A 14,217-nucleotide genomic window follows, 5' to 3' on the forward strand; every position below is an offset into this window, starting at 1 on the left:
ACACCGATGTCTGTTTCCCCCAATGTGCCATGAGATTATGAATAAGATATAGAAGCCAGGCTCACTACAGGGTTTTCACATTAGCCTGGGTGTGTAGCTGATGCCCTCTGTGCATACATGTATACAAGCAAATGCACACGCCCTCGTGTGTCATGCACGCAGATGCACGTGCATTAAAAAAAAAAAAAAAAAAAATGTGCGCGCACACACACACACACACCCAAACATTTCCTCCTGTATGTACTAGTCTCTGTGAACTAGTAAGACAACTCCACCTTTGTATCCGCTCACATGTGCACCCAAAAGATGCCTTAATCTGCAACAAGGATTAGGACTTACTGAAACAAATAAGTGTTTTAAGAGGAGACGGTACCCGGTTTCAATTTCAATAGCTCATTTAACCCTTATCTGCCCAAATCCTTGGGGTCCATTCTATGTTAATTGGATCTACATTGCACTAGCATTGGGGGTGTTAACAAGCACAGCCTATGAATATTAATTACCCTGAAGTTTTCTGCACAGGAAAAGACTTCACTGATACATATTAATTCTATGAAGTTTTTTAAAGTAGCGCTCTCATTAAAAATGAATGGGCGCTGCGCTTGAATGTTTTCCCAGGAGAAAACGTGCATTCTTAAGTCTATCCCTAATAAATTGGGTCATATGGGCTTCCCTTAAAGAACAGCGCCTCTTTAAAATGGCATTATTATTCAACTGGATGTAAACATTCCAGTCGGGTGAAGAAGGGTTTTGTTCAAACTGTGTTTTGACAATGCCCATTAAAGCCAGTCATGTCTGAGCGTGTACTTTCCCAACCACGGCCTCCTGAGGCCCTGTTAAAACGGTTACTTATTTACAACACTAAACACACAAGTTGTTCAGCTAAACAGCGCAAAATTACTCTGTGTGCGCCCGGGTGTTTGTGTGTGAGGGTTTGTGTGAGTGCATCTTGATGTGGAGCATTCAGAAGTGGTTGTTGGCACTACTTTAAATAAAACATTGAGGATGCATTAGTCCTCTCGCTGGCCGAGGCCCCTCTCTCCCTCTCTCCCTCTCTCCCTCTCTAAGCCATTTAATACTGAACCGACGCAGACGTGTTTCCTCGTCTGCCTCCAGCCAGCTGCTTCAGACACCTGCTCAAAGTTTAGAGTTGCCCACTTCAGCACAAACACGCAGACCACGGCCATCAAAGACCATCCGGGCGCCACACAATGAGAGCCACTTCACTCGTCCTAATGATACCAGCATACACTCGCATCATTTACATGGGAGGAATTCGTCTAAGCACACTTCCTCCACAGGTTTCCTCATCCAACACATTTAACACGGGCACAAATAGGACGGCACGTTTCACTTTATGCACAAAATATGAAATAATTCATATTAAATTGAGTGGTGGAATCAATTTTCCAAAACACAGGTGTAATTTGTTGCAGAACAAAAATCGTAGAGTTTTTTTTTTCTTTCCATTACTCATATACACCGATCAATCATAACATTATGACCACTTTCCTTAACAGTTGTGACTCATCAGAGGATGGACATGGGCCTTTCTGAGGCTCCTGAATATTGTTAACATCTGTGGATCATCTCACAGATAGTTGATCAGTTTGGGATCTAGTGAATTTGGAGGCCAGGTCAACACCTCGTGATGTTCTTCAGGGTTTTTTTTTTTTGAGTTAAATTCGTTTTTCTGTATGTGCTTGTGTCAGGCTGCATCCAAGGAGGGTCAATGCTATGGGGTGGGGGGTGTCTGGTGGGGTCTAGGTGGGTGCTTCATGTCTGAGTAACATCCACATGTATAAATGCCAGATCCTAATGTTTCCCAGCAGAACACTGAATTGCAAAAGATGATCAAAGTTATTAACTTCACCTGTTAGTGGTCATAATGTTCTGGCTGATGACCAGAGGCCAGGAGATGTAGTTTGTGTTGGACACCTTTTACTCCATTGGAAACTCTCTTCCTGGTTTTGCGTGAGAAGAGCCGCCCGTTTAGAGCGTGCAGACTACAGGATATGATGCAAAAGACGGGCTGCGGAAGTTGCAATATTTTGTTTATAGCTCATGGCTCTTGCATCAGTTGGGGCTCAATATGGATTTTTTTGACCTGGATCTGGAGTTTATACTCACCAACAGAAATCTGCGCAACAGTTTGCGCAAAATAGGCTTTTGTCTCTCTTACAGTTTTGCAGCAGTAGCATAGAAGAATTGTCAACAGCACTTTCCCACAGGCTTGTTGTATATTCCACAGAAAATTACCCGACTTATTCACATATGGGCCCAATCGGATATTACAAGGACTTTGTACCAAGGAGCTGGCAGATTTGAGTCTGTTTAACGTCAAGTTGAACCGATTCAGACATTTTTTGTTCTCACATGCAGCTGTGGAGATGTCGGGAACACAGCAGAACTGCAGCGAACGTGGAGATGTTTGCTATGTTACTCGCAGCCTTTTGGATTAATGGTGATTTGAATGAACTAATGGCCCCAAAACTCTCTTTGTCATGCAAAGGTGCAAACTGAACCGGATTAATTCTGAGCCAAATGATTAGAAATCTGCCTGTGTACATCTGAAATATTTAAATGCAAAGTAAAGGAAGTAGCTTTGATTTTGCCAGTTCAGATTATACTGCGTTGAACCAGGTAAATATTGTGCACAAACTTACAGTAACACTTGGTATATTTATATGCACGTTAACAAAAAAAAAAAAAGGTTACCTTAATCTGACTTTAACTGGACAACATAAGTGCATGTGAACAAATTTGAGTGCTCCTTATCTGACTAAGACACCAAGATAATCGATTTTCTCCACCATGTATACGCCTTAATCCGACTTTAACTGGATAATGTGTGCATGCACCAAAATCGCTGCACTGGCTTATGAACTCGGGAACAAAAACATTCAAGAAAGCCGGTCGCAGAAGAAGAAGAAAAACAGAGCCGGGAGAAGAACCACCTGAGGGATAGCGCCATCTTATCTGCACCAGAAGCAGCGAACACATTACGCGTGAGATTAAAATGCTGAGTTATTATCCATCTGGTTATTGTTTGAAATACTGGTCTGCTGCATGAACGACTTGTTTATTATATGATGTAATAAATCAAACGGGAAGGGAGCCGTATTAACCTGCTGACAAGACATATATCGCCACCTAGTGTGGAGGAGGAGGAGGACGTGTTCCTGTCAGTTATTCGATTTTCTCTGTTGCATGTAAACTGTGACAAGGACCACAGTCAGAAAGATGAATTTAACCATGAACCTAAGCAAGTAAACACACTGACTGTTGAGGGCTGATGTTAGTGTAAGTTTAAAAAATCAAACATGTGTCACAAAAAATTCAAAGAGTTCAAAAAGTTAATTTGGCTTTGTTTCTGTTTCACTAGCGTTCTCGAGTATGAGTGTGTGCGTCTATTCTGATTACCACAATGTCAAACAACTCCTGTGATCCCCCTCCTGTTGCCCACATAAGCAGGGTGTGTAAACAGGATGTGTCGACCTGAGCAACAGTCAACTATTTTAAACCCTGGGTTGCGGCACACATGCAACCTGCGCTTCATCTCTTCTCAGCCGGAGAGCGGTGACTGGAGGTAGACTCAACAAAAAAGATGAGTTCATAGACTGGCTGTCTTTGGAAGACATCCATAAGACAAAAGAGAGGCGCTGGGTGGTTTACCTCCTGGAACCTCACTAACAAAAACCAGGGTGACAAAAAGGATATGAAAAGTTTGCACCTAGACTAAACAGATTCAAGTTAGAGAAATATAAATGTAAGTTAAAAAAAAATAAACTGAAAAAACAGAGGCTGTGTTTCTTCCCCTTTAATAATTATTTCCTCTTTTTTTTTTTCCAACATGGCAACGCATCACTGTTCAATTTTCACCTCCATCTGTGTGATGATTAATCAGATCACACATCAATTGCCAGAACCAGCAAAGAAATTCAGCCTGTAATAAAACTGTCATGTGCTGTGGTATAAAGACAGATGTTGCCAGTTGTGTGATAACATAATTAAACTGTTCTGTGAGGGATTCCATAAAATTATTCAAATTGGACGAGCACTATCATTTTACCAATAAGCAATTTAGGGCAATATGCAGTGTCATAACACTGATGTTATCCTCTCTGCCAGATTTTCCAATAAGTCGGAGCTGCTGCGTGGCCTCCTCTGACAATATGAACAGTTTACATGGAGATACCTGAGAGCTCCTAGAGACGGACGAGTGTGTGCGAGGGGGGATTCAGATCCCTTCATTGGACGCTCGGTGCGTTTTAGAAGACACAGTGTGATAATGCACCAGAGCTGTTGGTCAAAAAGCACCGAGAGCAAAGAAGCGGTTTATCTCCACGTGTTAAATATTCAGGCTTTCACTGCGCATGTATGTAGAATTCTTCAGAGCAAATACAGAGATACTGGCAGGGATTCAATTCAAAAGCCTGGCGATAAGGCTGTGTTCTTCTTGTGTAGTAGTATTTTAATCCAGGCATAGCACTCTCTCCCTCTTGCCCTCAGCTCAGCAGCCGAGCACATACGATTAGCAGAGATCTGAAGCAGAAAACGCTCTCTGGCCTCCTCCCTGACCCGGCGCTGTTAACGCTCTCACTCCGACCATTAGCCCGTAATGTGGACTGAATGTCAGAAACCAGCAGGTCCTGCACTCAAAGGCCTGGCCACTGTGCCTCTATTCGGGTCTGACCATGTGTATACGCGCTGTATCTGTGTGTGTGTTGGGATAACGAGGCTTATCATGTAGCACTTCTCCCTGAAGCTTGGCAGCGCGCACACACAGCTCGCCGATAGCGGCTAAGAAGTTGCGTTTCAACCTTCTCGAGACTCCACGAGGGAGCGTGTAAGAAACTGCATTATGCAAGCAGGAAACCTGTGCCCGCTCAGCTCTTTCTGTGGCCACTGTTGTGCGTGTCACTCTCTCCTCGGTGTGCACGCAACACGACACACGCCTCAACCACAAAGAAAAAGTAACTGGCTCACCCCATCCGTCTTTTTGATAATACGTCGCAAATCTTTAAAGGTATTGGTAAATTAGACGAATGTGCATGCAGGTAAAGAAAATTAATTATTCAATTGTAGCTTTATTTTTTTTCTTTTGTGAGTTTCTTTTGTAGATATTCATATTAATTGATCTACATTTCAGTAACAACTGAACCAAGTTTAAAGCTAAGGAACAAATTGCACGGTTGCACAGACGAGATGCTACAGTGAAAAGGGCCATAAATCATGTACCGGTTGCATATCATGACGACAAAGCAGCTCCAGCGCTAACATGTCGCCCTTAACCGTGTGTTTGTCTGACAACTACAGCTGCACAACACAACTTCCTGTTGCAAAATCATTTAAATCACAAAATGGGACTATTGCAAAAGCTCTTTCACACTATTGTTTTTGTTTTATTTTCTCTCCTACAGTATCTTCACTTCCTCATGTGGATAACGTTAAAACCGCAACTTCTGCAACGCAAACAAAAACACACAGAAAATAAACAGGTTCAGCTGGAGACACGTGTGTTGTGGGAAAGAGAAAAAAATGAAAAAGGGCTTTTGGATAAAACAGACGCACGCATATATTATACACAAGCAAAGTGGAAATAAACAGCCTGCAAAGCAACACGAAGACACATTTATAATACATCCAAGAGCCTAACAATTACAACACAACAGATTCCGGTTCCTTAAACAGTGAAATCTGTTAAATTTCAACAGCATCTGAGAGAAAAAAGGCGCAAGGCAGCACCTTTTCTTTTCCCCCAACTCTTACTTCTTAATAAACAGTATTTGACTTACTAATAGAGATGCTTAAGTCAAGCTTATGGTCCACTTCCCCCAAATCTGACTAGTCTACAAGATGAATTCCCCTGTCAGAATCAAGATGATCAAACAGATTACAATTATTTCATCCCCCATCTTTATTAATGAGGACTGTCTTTCATAGTTATGTTCCCTAATAAGAATAAATGATATGCCACTGCCAGGTTTGTTGTTCCGCCTTCGCTCAGGAGACCCTCAGACATTTGCACTTTGAGTCTGAGAAGATTTTTTAGATTGATTTCTGCATCACCTAAAGGGGTAATAGCATCTTGGAGAACAAAGAATGCGGGAAAAAAAAACTTCGGCGTGTCAGTTAGAGGCGTATTAGCGCGAGCCACAAATAAAACTTAAAAGAAAGACTGTGAAATGCCACAAAAAGTAAAAAGTTATCAAGTAATTGAGCAACGATCGTAATGCCCTGGGGACAATTAACATGGTTCATGGTGCATGAGTGAAAATCCTGGGTTAGTTTAATGGGAGAATAAAAAGACCGCCTGCCTGCCTGTCTGTCTGTCCGTCCGCCTGTCTTTGCCAGTAACACTACACTGCTAAGTAGATTATCAAAGTCCAGTGTCAGACGCACAGAGTGAGACATCTCGTCCTCCGTCCCCATCCGCGCGACATTTATCACACGCAACAATTAACACTCCCTCTGTTTCAGCTGCAGATGCCGGCTGCTGCAGAAATTAACCGCAGGATTTGTTCACGAAGCATGAACCAAAAAGCGCTCGGCATTTAGCAGAAAAACTGTCGGGGAGGAAGTGGGAGAGCAGCATTCCCTCACGGCCACGGCCGACGCTGGAAGACCGACCAGTACGAGTCGTTTCTGGGCGACTTGGATGCTTAGATGAGCGTCTCTGCTCAGACGGCGGAGACGCTTTGTTCCCTCCACGTCTTCTCTGTGTCAAGTGCACATCCATGACACTTTTTTCCCCTCTATCCTGCCTCACATTTATCAAAGTCGTAACCATGTTGTCTTTGCAGAGCGAATCAGAATGTGCCCCTGGCAAAGAATGAAGGAAAAGTCAACAGGAATTAGGTTTCAGTGCAACTGTTTACTCAACTGTGGCCTGCAGTTATTGAAATTTTATCCATGGTTTTGTGTGACTACTGCAGTAATGAATTCAGTATGGCTGTGATTTTCTCACTGACGACATGCTCTTTCTGAGCTGGAAAGAAGAAAAAAAAAAAAAAGTTGGGTGGGAGGTGGGGTCTGAGGCTCGGGGAGCGGGGATGAAGAGCTGATCTGGAGAAGACTAAAGGCTTCACGGCTTAAGACCGAGGAACAGGACACGTACTGACCCACCCTCTCTACTTCCTTATCAACTAAAACTTCTCCAACTCCAGCACCATGTAAACGTTACTGAAGACACGGGCTTGGGTTTGTAAGGGAAAGACTTCTGAAGCATCACATTTCTACCAACTATTTATACATATCACACACATAATGTAGATCTAGACTCAACAAGCGTAGTAGAGTTAAAGGGGAAACTACTCAAACCGATCAGCCACAACATTATGACCAGGAGAAGTGAATCACATTGATCATCTTGTGACAATTCACAGTCTGATGGGAAACCTTTGGACCTGGCATTCATTCATGTGGATGTTACTTGCAGGATGCGTTCCATTTGTGCTCAGAAGTCCTAATTTCTGAGTTCAAAGTTGGAATTTTTAACTGGAACTCAAAGTCGAATTTTCTACTCAGAAAGTCGTGGAATCCTCACTACCCGAGGGGGTTGAGTTTCCAAGATGGCCGCCCCGTGTGTACACAGTAATTAATCAGATTTTGTTGCATTAAATGAAAGGCTGTTACAGTGTAATTTTAGTTTTTCATGTGTTATATGGGAACTACAAGTCCATGTCGTGCTAACAGCAGCTAAAAACAATAACCTGGAAAAACCAAAATATTAACAATGTATATTTTTCTACATTTAAATTCAACAATTAAAACTTTTGAATATTTTTTATAACTTTCCGCCTGGTTTTGTAGATTTCATTGCTGTAAATAATTCTACTAAAAAACTCATGAGTTGGTTCAAGTTATCTGTCCCATTTAAAATTTGTGTAACTTAAATTAAAAAAAAAATGTAAAGATTAAATTCACTCTGGACTCAAAACATGTTTGAGCCTTCATGGACACGGACCATCTAATTTCCGACTTCTGTAACTGGAATGCCAATAACTCAGGTGTGATGTCATTCCCAGTGCCGAATTCTGCCCTCTGAGGTAAATGGAGCGGATCACCAGACCAGACCAGACCAGACCAGACCAGACCAGACCAGACCAGACCAGACCAGACCAGACCAGACCAGACCCAGACCAGACCCAGACCAGACCAGACCAGACCCAGACCAGACCCAGACCCAGACCCAGACCAGACCCAGACCCAGACCCAGACCCAGACCAGACCCAGACCCAGACCCAGACCAGAAAAATGCTTTAGGAACAACTCAAAACAACATGAAGAACAGCACAAGGTGTTGACCTGGCCTCCAAATTCATTAGATCCCAAACTGATCAAGTATCTGTGGGATGATCCACCACAGGACCCCCCCTCTTTAACAACATTCAACACCCTCAGACGGCCCATGTTCTCTGTTCTCCTACACGTATAAGAGGAAGGTGGTCGTAACGTTTCTGACCAGTGCACTGCTTCAAGTACATCATCATCACCATCATCTTCTCTGACATCACATCGCTATAACTATAAAACCGGGGTGATTCTGCTGAAAGAAGATAAATCTTAGCTCAGACCATCTCTGTGTGCTACAGTTCCATATCTCCCCCCCTCCATGCTCCACGCCGCAAACGCTGTTTCCCATCCCCGTACGAACTCTGATGGATGTGCTGTGACAACACACAGCGGCGCGGAGCCTGCGCATCATCACCAAACAGCTCCTGACAACAACCCTAGTTGTGCTGTCGGATAGAGCGAGATAGCAGAAGACACACTGATCTTTTCAACGTTGTTTCCTTAAACACGCTGTCGTGTGCCACACATAACGCTGACACCAACAGAAAGAGCTTGTCTGTTTGCCTCAAGTCTGAGGCGGTGAAAATGTTTCGGCTCCGGTGACGATAACGCCGCCGTGCGTCTCCGCACCTCATTGGCCGACGCGGCAGAGTGTGGCATCAGATGTGAGTGTGAGGTGTGTTTTTACGGCGAGCTGCAGGAGGATGCCGCCATCCCATTGGACGTCGCCGTTTCTTAACTGTCTACAAAATCCTGCGGCACCTACACACTTAAAATATGTCGGAACATCGTGATAAATATTTCAGAGAAATGCAGATGCCATGATAAACACGTCCACAACCAAACACAATCACACAGGAGGAGAGAGCACTTCTCCTTCTTTAAATATTCAAAAAGGGCCTCAATATACATAAATAATAATAATAATGTGTTTATGTGTGGGATGTACTTTGAGGAGAAATGAAATATTAAGTGGCACTTTAAGAGGCGGCCTGGCCCTGCTGTTGACACGGCGTAACAACGTGAAGACAGGTGAGGGAAGGGGGACCGGTCTACCTGGTGCTGTTGGAGATGCAAGAAGTCGGCTGCAGTCACCTCCACCGACGGCGTGGCACTTTTGGGTCGCCCCTCCCTGGAAACACCCTCCACGCTCGCTCCTCCATTTTGATTGGCTGGTCCGTTGCTCGTCGCCTCCGTCCCAGATTCTTGCATCATGACTTAAAAACCTGAGAGAAGGCGCAGAAAAAGGAGAAAACAGGGACAGAGACGGAGAGGAACAGCTGTTAAAACACACAGCAATGAGGTCGCATTTCAACTGTGGGCCAAACTATAAACATCTGTCATATCCTTCCCACACAATTTCACTTTTATTGCAGGTTTCCCTGATGGTTTGTGCTTCCCTGTCTTTTGTTTGTTTGCTTGTAGCATATGCAATGAGGCAAACACACACACACAAGAGCAGAACTGCTCCTCTTGTTTTTTTGGTGCAGATCTTTTGCAGATGAAGTCCACGCTGAGCAGGAGAAGAGTGAGAGGGACTGGAGTTTTGTTTGCGTTCTCCAGTATAGGGTATATGCGGAGGAGAGGTGCAGCGGAGGGGTTGGGGTCCAGCTCACATCCGAGAGGAACCCAACCTGAGCCGAGTGAGAGCAGAGGAGCCCAAGAAAACACTGGACCTCCAAAACAAAACACTTTCTATGGAAATGGATATATTTACTTGCATGGCTCCCAGAAGAACCACGGCAGAATGGCTTTTTAATGGGAAACAGGGCGACTGCGTGAGGCCTGCCAAAGGATCTCCATGAGAAACATCCAATATGAGGCCGAGCAAAAACAGTCAAATCCTTGAGGGGTGCTCAATTAACACTAAAATGCAGATCTGAATATAAATAAGCCCCTCTGAGCGGGGGAAAAACTGTATTTTTCATAACTCAATCTAACGCAATACAACACACAAATACTAGCAGAGTCGTTGTGAGTGCCATCGCACGCTTTATGTAAAAATATGGCAGAAGTAATCAGCGTTAAATGTGAATGCGCAGCTATTTGTTTACACTTTTTGTCCCCTGTTCTGTTTCTGGATACACAAGAGGCAGACAGACATGGCGCCCCCCCACCCACCACCACCACCCGGTCTCTCTGGGGATATGTGCCAGTGACACTGGTGCATATCTGCGCCTGTATACCTCAAATCAGTGAAATGATTTACAGCTATTGTGCGCCGGTCACAGGCCCCATCGGCGCAAAGCGTCTAGCCTCCCAATTCCAGGGCAGTTAATGAAGCTGACCAAGCCGGGCAGAAGCGAATTAACATGGCTGATTAATTATTTATATGAAGCAGAATAAATGCCTTTAAAACACCGGGCTTCCTCCTGAAAGAATGTGAAAATGAAACTAAATGCAGATTTACGGTGTTGCATTCAAGGCGTGTAATAGCGGGGCCGGCGTGGGGTTTTATGTATCGGCTCAGGTACAGAGGCTCGGGGGTCTCCAGAGATGGGATCTAAACAAGATGCAGGCGCACACCCGGACACCACGGGGACACACACTCAGACTGACAGATAGGAAATTGAGGTTGACAACTTGTCACATAAGAATATTTACAGAGCAGAGGTGAGATAATAATCTAGACATGGGCGTATTTTTTTTCCTCTCTTTTTTTTTTCTTTCATTTTAAAAATAAACAGCACTATAAGCATCTCTGCTATTTATTTCAGATCCTAGTTCTCAGCAACAGTCTCCCAGATCACTGCCATAAGTAGCTGTTTTAGGCCATGAGGAGCTAAAACAGTACCAGAACAAAAATCAAACCCAAGTGCACTATGGTTTACATCTCCTCTCTTGTAGAAGCCCTCCGTGCAACAAGCATGACTGAATGAGTCATCTGACACTGTGGCCTGTGCTGGTTCAGTTGTGTGTCACTACGCCCCCACACTCAGGGGCCTGTCTGAGCAGCTTGGGCCCAGCCTACAGGCCCCGTTCTCTGGGCCGGGGCTAGAGCCGGCCCCCCTCTCCCTCCAGACAGATGTTGACCCGGCTCACCCCTCCAGTCTGGCACGGCCTCCCTCCATAATGGGATTTTCTAAACAAGGAGCGAGCAAGAGAAATACTGTGGGATGGGACGCGGCCAGCCAAGACTCCATCTACAGGCCCTTACTCGCACCAGCTCCCCTTTCTGAGGCAGCAATTAGAAGCACACATTCTCGGGCCTAAATTAAATGCCATTTAAAATAAACCATGTGCTGACGTTATTCAGCCACACTTATTTTTCAAATAAAACTCATTTTTCCACATGCAGGAAAAAAAATAGCGCCTTCATTCTTTTTTTTCCTTTCTTTTTTTTTTTTTTTTGTAAGGCTACATAAAAGGGGGGAAGTAATGGCTATTATACATGCACTGTCATTCCACGCAGAATTTTCATAATTGTAACGGAAAGGCGTAAATTTCCAAATGCATGGCGTCTCCAAAAGTAATCAAGAGAATGAGCCGCGGGGCTATTTTAATGTATGCAAAACTAGTGACCCACAATAAAGGAGAGAAGGGCTACAATGAATGCAAAGTAATGCGCGCATGCTTGGAACCGGCACTGATGAGGGGATGGCTAAAATTAACACCCAATTAATTTTCGAATTGACAAACAAATGAAACCCATAAATCTACTTTCTCATTAATTTTTACCACAGAATAATTCAAAGCTGCAATATCACGAGTGGGGAAAAAAAAAAAATTGGAGGAAAGAAAAAAAAAAGAAAATGGAAAATGGGCATTATCCATCATAAATATCAAGCAGATAGGAAAGAGCCTTATTAGAGAGTTGTGCTGATAACAGAGTTAATCTGTGAAGCACGGGGAGGGGGGGGGGGGGGGGGGGAAGGGGGAGGGGGAGGCAGGGGCACCATCGTCATCACTCCACCACGTGACTAGCGTTTGTTTATCTTTTTTTTTTTTTTTTTTGCTCCTGGGATATTCTTGTATGTGATGACTCAAAAGAAAAAAAAATTAAGATTTTCCATCCGTTCCATTTATACAATTGCAGCCATAATTATGGGTCAAGTGTCCTGCTTCAAGGGGCTGTAGTTACTGGGGCTGAAGACGTATGTGTTCATGACCCAAAAGGAGACGTCAAAAAATAAATCCTTCTCATAATTAATAGAGTGGACTTTTTCTTCTTTTTTCTGAATATTTACCACATAATAAATACAAACATTCACAAATATTTCCCTTAAAACTAAGATTAACAAACTTATGTGCAGGATCCTACAGAGCTCCACCAGGGCTTCGCAGCCCCAAACAGTCGTTTCTTTCTCATCACTCTACATGTGCATGGCAATAATGTGCAAAAACATAAAACATAGAGATTTTTCAGGTTATTGTTCATATGCATGTGATGGATAGAGAAGAAAATGGTTTCCTAGAATCATGCACAATTTATAAGGAGTAATATTACAAGAGGAAAAAAGGTAACATAGAGAAATAAAAATATGGCAAAAAGACATTTACCCATCTCTGTGTGTATTATTTCACCCCTGATCAATCTTTCCTAGATATTTAACTTTACTCTCGATCTTCTCCACACTTTTTTCTGTTTAGTAAAATGTAGAAATGCACGATAACTTATCGTACACGATATACCGCCAAAAACAAATGTGATATTCGCAAGTTGATGACGTAGGCGCGTGCGACGTCCTCGTAGCTCACCTGTGGCTAAACGAGGCTCCTCATCAATGATGTGGAGCTGCTTCAGATATCAGAAGCTGGATGTGGAACAAACTTTGGATAAAAAAAGATAATGGCTAAGGGTAGCAACACAACAAATTTATTCCACCGCCTCAAGTACAACCACAAGCCGGAGTACGACGAGTAGAGAGCCAGCAAATAAATGAGTCAGGACAAAGAAATCAGCCACATCCTCTGGTAAATTAGGGGGACCAGGCGTCCCCGATTTCTGGAGACAGTCACCATTTTGGATGACCTGTCCCCCGACTAAAGCTGTCCCCAATTTTAGCTTTTTATGAATGAGAAAAAAAACTGTTGCACGCAGACTAGAGCAACAGTTATTACGGTAGCTGGTCTCGCTGCTGTTGACATTGCAGACGTTATTTGGGATTAGTCGAACCTAAGAACTATACAAACTAAGCAAACGTCTCTGAACTGGAAATCGTGTGCAGCCACATGGATTATTTCACTACTTCAATATTATTATAATAAAGTACAAAATATAAAACTGTTAAATTTCTTCTTTGAACAGAATTGCAACGTCTCAATGTCCTCAATCGAGTACTTGCTAATTAACAACGTTATGGTTCATTACTATTGATAGAATTTGTTTGTCATATTAAACTAGAAAAGTTAATAAGCATAAATAAACAAATAAAATTTGATGAGGTTTTGTATCTTGTTGCATCATGTTTTTACACCGACTAGTATCTAGTTATGAGGATAAAAGTTTAAACGAAGCAGAATAATCTGCCACCAACCTAAAACTTAACGTCCCCATATGAGGACGCAGGGTCTCAGGAGGTTAAATATGTCTAAATATGAATAAATATGTCAAAATAAATGAAACTGTAATTGACTGTGTTTCTTCTTCATTCAACATTAAAAAAAAAAAAAAAATTATCTTCTGCTGTAAATGTCCCTGGATTTCATTTCAGAAATCTGGTCACTTTACAGTAAATTAAAAATAAATAATAATTAAAAAAAAAAGAACTAAGAAGCCAATGAACACATTCAGTTAGTCTGTTCCACAAAAACAAAGCCATCGATGGAAAGATGGTAGAAGATATGTTGCTGTTTTCACTCATTTCAGTCTGATTAGTCACTACAGTTTTCTCCACAATGTTCTACTTAAACCTGGAGTTAAGCAGCTTATTCGACTTTAACTGGTCAGTGTCAAGACAGAATGTACAGACAGACAGA

General features: G+C 42.9%; 1 protein-coding gene across 9 annotated transcripts in view; it reads right to left on the reverse strand.

Annotated features, from left to right (window-relative positions):
* The window catches only part of foxp1b (forkhead box P1b), a 157,603-nt gene that overhangs the window by 75,236 nt on the left and 68,150 nt on the right, over nucleotides 1-14,217 (reverse strand). For all 9 annotated transcript variants that reach the window (XM_047582820.1, XM_047582822.1, XM_047582825.1 and 6 more), the window contains one exon: nucleotides 9,355-9,524. In XM_047582820.1, the coding sequence (XP_047438776.1) occupies nucleotides 9,355-9,513 (159 nt within the window). In that variant the 5' untranslated portion in view covers nucleotides 9,514-9,524. The remainder of the gene's footprint in view (nucleotides 1-9,354; nucleotides 9,525-14,217) is intronic.

This window comes from Mugil cephalus, chromosome 4 (genome assembly GCF_022458985.1).
Source record: "Mugil cephalus isolate CIBA_MC_2020 chromosome 4, CIBA_Mcephalus_1.1, whole genome shotgun sequence".
Taxonomy (NCBI): domain Eukaryota; kingdom Metazoa; phylum Chordata; class Actinopteri; order Mugiliformes; family Mugilidae; genus Mugil; species Mugil cephalus.